General features: G+C 63.6%; 1 protein-coding gene across 1 annotated transcript; it reads left to right on the top strand.

Moving 5' to 3' along the window:
- Nucleotides 1-3,971: 3,971 nt before the first annotated feature.
- On the top strand, nt 3,972-5,812 carry FZD10 (frizzled class receptor 10). Its single transcript, XM_004476561.2, is given in 5 exon segments — nt 3,972-3,992; nt 3,994-4,023; nt 4,025-4,141; nt 4,143-4,496; nt 4,498-5,812. Coding segments are annotated over 5 exon segments (1,743 nt in total). The 3' UTR covers nt 5,719-5,812.
- The last annotated feature ends 561 nt before the right edge of the window (nt 5,813-6,373 follow it).

Raw genomic sequence — 6,373 nt, 5'->3', positions numbered from 1 at the left:
CTGGAAGTGACATCTTCTGTTGCTGTTCTACATCTGGCAGTCAAGTTTCCGCAGAAGCTTCGCACACCCCGAGGTCAGGGCAAGGGTCCTCTGCTGTGTCGGGCAGCTGTCAGTAAATAGGTCACATCTCCTTCTTACTTGGAGGTAGAACCCGGGACGCTCCTGACGAAATGCAAGTAGGGATGGCACCTGAAGGCCAGGGAAGAAACCCCACAGTCACTGAGCTGGATCAGCAAACCGGAATGTGCGAGCGAGCACTGGAGCGGGAGCTGCTGGAAAGCCTTCGGATCACCTGCAGCGCCTCTCCTCTTAAACCTCGCCCACACAAAGTCCTTTCTTTTTTTGCACCCTTAAAAGAGTATACATTCCACCAGCCGGTGACAGGCTGAGCCTGGGGTTTCATTTCTTTTTACTGCTCAAAGTACCAGTGCTTTTTATGTAAAGAGATTATTTGGGTTTTCTTTAATCCCATTTCCTAGAGCCTTGCCCACTATTTATAATTTCTAATGACGATCACAACAAGAAAAAGACACCACTTTGATTTTTAGCAATATCCATGTCAAAGTGTTTTATACTTTTGACTCTGCCGGTTTGAAGAGAATGCCTGTCCACTCTCCTCCGCCTCCAGAAATATTCAGTTCTAGTTCAAGCACTGCCCGACTCCTGACATATTCCCTTGCAAAGAGCTCGTATTTTCTGGCGAACATTTGTAGGCACTGGAAGTGACGATGTGTTTAAAGGTGGCTCGTCGGTATATTTTTTTAGGCGGTTGGGGGTAAAAAAAAATACTCCTTGTCCCCGCAAGCTGGCACTTGATTTGAACTCCTGTTTAATTATAAAGTTTCATTAAAACCCTTGCTCAAAATTTTAGAGGCCTAACAAGATTTCCATTAATTTAAACATATCACTATTCCCAGGACAACCCCAAATGCTTTCTTTTTCCTCTTTCATCCATGGTTAAATATGTAAATAAAATGTCTAAAGTCATTCTTCAAAGAAGACAAAAGAAAAAAGGGCTGAGGGAAAGACAGCCATAAAATTCCTCCCGATTCTCCATAACATTAGCCAGAGGGGGCCAGTTGCCAGCCAGGGCTGAGCCGCAGGGATCCCGCGGCTCCATAGAATCGCATCTCAAATCCCACACACAGGAAAAAAAAATAAAATAAAATATCTTTTCAGCTGCAGCCATCAAAAGGCCCTTTTCATTGGTTAGTTACAGAGTTATCTTCCAGTTGCTGATTTCCCAAAGCCCGTGTTTCTATAATCATGTCGATTTGTTGGTGTCCATCTCAGCTGGGCAGAACGAGGTACTTCTGCAGACATTTTAAAAATATAAAAACAAGAGAGAAAAGCTTTCTGAAGTGGTTATGTCTGCTATAATGGGTCTGAACACGGCTGAATTAAAGTAGCACATAAAAGGTCAAGGAGGAGGCACTTTCCCCACTGGCTCACACCCAGCTCCTGGGGACTGGCCCTCTCTGACTTGCTCACAGTCCTACTTCCTGTCCTTTGGCGGGGGGGGGGGGGGGGGGGGAACAAAAAGAAAAAGAAAGAAAATGGTGTCAAATGAAGGACCCTTGCAAGGAAAATTCTAGAAAAGCCAAACGGCACGCACTGAATTTTTTTTACCTTAAGGGTTTTGAGACTAGGTCACTAGATGAAAAAGCAAAACACTCTATCCTACGAAAATTGGCAGTCTTTAAAAGTAAAAACATAATTTCCCCGTCGAGAAATTATGGGGGGGGGGCGACCTGACTGCAGCGGGCGCCTGTTCCATGCCGCCCCCCCTCGCCCCACCTTCCTGCAGCGGCCCGCGCTGGGATCCGGGGCGCACGGGGGCGCGGGATTCCTTGAGGGTGACAAGGCGTCACGGCCTCGGGCGAGGTTTGTCGCCGAATGAGCAACCTCCTGGGAATCTGTAAGCGCTCTCAAGTTTCTTACAGATCTCACATTGCACAGCTTGTTTCATCTAAAAGCCAAAAACCTCAACAGCCTTCGCAGGGGAAGTGCCCCATTTCTGCCACTGCCACAAAAAGCTTCTCCGGGGGAGGAGGGGCGCCTGGCAGCGACGTGCCCTTCCCGGGGCGCGCTCCAAAGCGCGCGGCGTCTCCCGCGGGCCGAGCTCTATCCCGCGGCTCCAAAGCCCCGTGGCAAGTGGCACCGAGCAGAAGGCGCGGCACCAACGCGCGAGGGCGCCGGGACGCACGCGCACCCCAGCGCCGCCGCGGCTGGAGGGGGGCGGCCCAGGGCGCAGCGCCCGCCGCCCCGACCCCTTCTCCAGGGGGAGGGGGAGGCGAGTTCGCGACGCCGAGGGTTTCAGAGCGTCAAAGCCCCTGACCTTGAGGGCGTCTAAGAGGAGAGAGACCCCGCCACCTCCCACGGCTCCTGTTTACTTAAGGGTCGCCCCCAGAAGCCCGGTGAGGCACCCCGCCTCTTCTTTGGAGCAGAGGCGAGGGCGCGGGGACCGAGGAGGGTCTTCCCGCGTGAGTGCGTCACCCAGCCCCGAGGCGGGGGAGCGCCTCCACTTCGGTGAACCGGCGCGCGCGCCTCCGCCTCGCCTGGGCAGCCAGGGTCCCTCCGCCCGCGCTGCCCTGTCCCCTCCCGCCGCCTGCCCCCCAGCTCCGCGGCATCTGATGGGGCGCGGCCGAGGAGTGCGCGGGCAGGGTGGACCACTCGCCCGATAACCTAAATACCCGCCGAGAGAATGACTTCCTATGAGAAATACACCCAAACGCCTCGAGGAGATCGCCAGCCCTGGCGCGAGGCCCGGAAACTCGGCGGCTGGGGCGGGGGTCACCGGCCCAACCCCCAGGTCCCGGGGAGCCGCCGAGACCCGGAAGCGCCCCGCCCCCTTGCCCCTCCCCGCCCCCCTGAGGCGCCCCTGGGAGGAGCGGTACTAAAATCCCGATTCCCAGAGCCCCTTCCCTCCCCCCACCCCCCGCGCCTCCCTTTGAAATTTCAAAGGCGCCCCTCCCCGCAGCCCGAGCCCCTGCCCGCGGCCGGCGGAGAGCGCGGCGGGGGCGCCCGGGCAGGTTTACGAGCCCAGGGGCCAGTTTATGGCCGCGGCTGTAAAACGCAAATCCCGCTCTCTTTGAACGCGCCCCCCGCCCCGGCCCCGCCAGAGCAGGGAAGATGCGCCCGGCCCCTCCCCGGGCCCCTCGCACCCCCCTCTCGGGCCAGCCCCGGACCGCCAGGCCCCCCGGCGCCCTTGGGCGGCCGGGGACAGTCCCAGGGGCCCCCGGGGGAGGGGTCGCGGTGGCGGAGGGCAGCGCGGGCGGAGGGGGCGGCGCGGGGGGGCGCGCGGGGGCGGGGGGGGCCGGGGCGGGCGGCGCCGCGGGAGGGACGCGGCCTACGCGGTCTAGCCCCCGCGGGGCCGGGGCGCGGGCGGGGCGGGCGGCTCGGCTTTCTCCAGCAAAGCGGGGCCGGGGGCGGGGCGGGCGGCCGGGGGCGGGGCCTGTCGCCGCTCGGCCTCCGCTGCCCCCCGCCTTGCCCGCGCGTCTTCTGCTCCCGGGACGGCCACCTCGTCGCAGCTGCTGGCAGGGCCCGGCCGCGGCGGGCGCGGGGAGGGAGGAGCCGCGGGGCCCACGGGAGAGAGCGGCGAGCGGCCCCCCGGCCCCCGTGCGCCCGCGCCGCCCGCCCCTGCCGGCCCGTGCGCCCCCGGGCGCTCCGAGGAGAGGCCAAAGTTGGCGGCGGCGGCGGGCGGGAACCGAGAGCGGCGGGGGCTCCTGGCGCTTCGCGGGACCGTTGGCCAACTTCGCGCGCCTGCCCCGCGGAGGCCCCGCGCTCCGCGGAGGCCCCGCGCGGCGAGCAGGGCCGGGGGCCGCCGTGCGCCCTGCCTGGGCCGGGCGGGCATGGGCGGGGGCCGGAGCGGCGGCGGGGAGCCGCGGCCCGCAGCCCGGGCCCGGGAGCGGCGGCTCTGAGGGGCGCGGAGCTCTCACCCCGGCCCCGCCAGGGCCCCCGCTGACGCCAGCATGCCGCGCCCGGGTCCCCGCCCTGTGGCTGGTGCTGCAGGTGATGGGCGCGGTGCGCCGCCATCAGCTCCATGGACATGGAGCGCCCCGGCGACGGCAAGTGCCAGCCCGTGGAGATCCCCATGTGCAAGGACATCGGCTACAACCTGACCCGCATGCCCAACCTGATGGGGCCACGAGAACCAGCGCGAGGCGGCCATCCAGCTGCACGAGTTCGCGCCGCTGGTGGAGTACGGCTGCCACGGGCACCTCCGCTTCTTCCTGTGCTCGCTCTACGCGCCCATGTGCACCGAGCAGGTCTCCGCCCCGATCCCCGCCTGCCGGGTCATGTGCGAGCAGGCCCGGCTCAAGTGCTCGCCCATCATGGAGCAGTTCAACTTCAGGTGGCCGGACTCTCTCGACTGCGGCAAGCTCCCCAACAAGAACGACCCCAACTACCTGTGCATGGAGGCCCCCAGCAACGGCTCGGACGAGCCGGCGCGCGGCTCGGGGCTCTTCCCGCCGCTCTTCAGGCCGCAGCGGCCGCCCCGGCGCGCACGAGCCCCAGCCGAGGGACTGGGCGCCGGGGCGCGGCGCCTGCGACAACCCCGGCAAGTTCCACCACGTGGAGAAGAGCGCGTCGTGCGCGCCGCTCTGCGCGCCCGGCGTGGACGTGTACTGGAGCCGCGACGACAAGCGCGTCGCGGCCGTCTGGCTGGCCGTGTGGTCGGTGCTGTGCTTCGTGTCCAGCGCCTTCACGGTGCTCACCTTCCTCATCGACCCCAGCCGCTTCCGCTACCCTGAGCGCCCCATCATCTTCCTCTCCATGTGCTACTGCGTCTACTCCGTGGGCTACATCATCCGCCTGTTCGCGGGCGCCGAGAGCATCGCCTGCGACCGGGACAGCGGGCAGCTCTACGTCATCCAGGAGGGCCTGGAGAGCACGGGGTGCACGCTCGTCTTCCTGGTGCTCTACTACTTCGGCATGGCCAGCTCGCTCTGGTGGGTCATCCTCACGCTCACCTGGTTCCTGGCCGCCGGCAAGAAGTGGGGCCACGAGGCCATCGAGGCCCACAGCAGCTACTTCCACCTGGCCGCCTGGGCCATCCCGGCCGTGAAGACCATCCTGATCCTGCTGATGCGCAGGGTGGCGGGGGACGAGCTGACCGGCGTGTGCTACGTGGGCGGCCAGGACGCGGCGGCCCTGGCGGGCTTCGTGCTCGTCCCCCTGACCTGCTACCTGGTGGCGGGCACCTCCTTCATCCTCTCGGGCTTCGTGGCGCTCTTCCACATCCGCCGGGTGATGAAGACGGGCGGGGAGAACACGGACAAGCTGGAGAAGCTGATGGTGCGCATCGGCGTCTTCTCCGTGCTCTACACCGTGCCGGCCACCTGCGTCATCGCCTGCTACCTGTACGAGCGCCTCAACGTGGGCCACTGGAGGGCCCTGGCGGCGCAGCACGGCTGCCGCGCGCGCGGCGAGGCCGAGCCCCCCGACTGCCGCCTGGGCGCCTCCATCCCCGCCCTGGAGGTCTCTCTGCTGAAACTCTCCATGCTCCTGGTGGTGGGCGTCACCAGCGGCATGTGGGTCTGGACCACCAAGACGCTGCAGTCCTGGCAGCTCGTCTGCAGCCGGCGGCTCCGCCGGGACGGCCGCAGGAAGCCCGGGGGCGTCCTGGCCGGCGGGCTCTGCGAGAAGGCCCAGCCCCTGCCCAAGGCCCACCCTCGGGAAATACGAGGTCCCCGCCCGGCCTCCACCTGCGTGTGAGCCGGGGCGCCGGGGTGGCCTGCACGGGGGAGGGCGCGGCGGCAGGGGGAGGGACGCCCAGAGCTCCCCCCGGGGCCAGCCGGTCTTTGAAAATAGAGAAGTCAAGCATAACAAAGGTTGTTAAACCCCTGCAACTCAGGATGCCGGGATACCCGAAAGGAGAGCTGTACACGGAGGTTTGGCTTTTTGTTTCTGTTCTCAGTGAAAGAAATCGCTTGTGTAACTAATCTGTGGCCAAGTAGTTGATTCCGCCCTCAGAAGAAAACTTTTTGCTTAGAACCTTCCAGAAATATGGACCGTCTGGGTACCCGAGGTGGCTTTCTTGCCCATTAACAGAGGAGATGCCCTCTGGGCGGTCTATAAAGGGCTCTGGGCGCAGAGCGAGGTCGCCCCGGGGCAGGCCTGCGCGGGTGCCTTCGGTACCGGCGGGAAGAAAAGAAGCCTTGCAGCTCCTCGCAGGCGGGTGCATTTGGAGTCACTTAAAATAGACCCAGGCTCTGGCCTTCACAGATGGTCTTTCCCCAAAACAGCCACTTCCCCCACACGCAACATTTTGTGAATTCAAAGGATGTGCAATACATTCCCCCCCCCCCCCCCTTCCATGAAAATGAAAAGAGAAACAAGTATTTTGCTGTACAGAAAGACAACAAAAGAG

The sequence above is a fragment of the Dasypus novemcinctus genome, chromosome 19, assembly GCF_030445035.2.
Source record: "Dasypus novemcinctus isolate mDasNov1 chromosome 19, mDasNov1.1.hap2, whole genome shotgun sequence".
In the NCBI taxonomy this organism is placed as follows: domain Eukaryota; kingdom Metazoa; phylum Chordata; class Mammalia; order Cingulata; family Dasypodidae; genus Dasypus; species Dasypus novemcinctus.
This window is presented reverse-complemented; position numbering and strand designations above follow the sequence as displayed.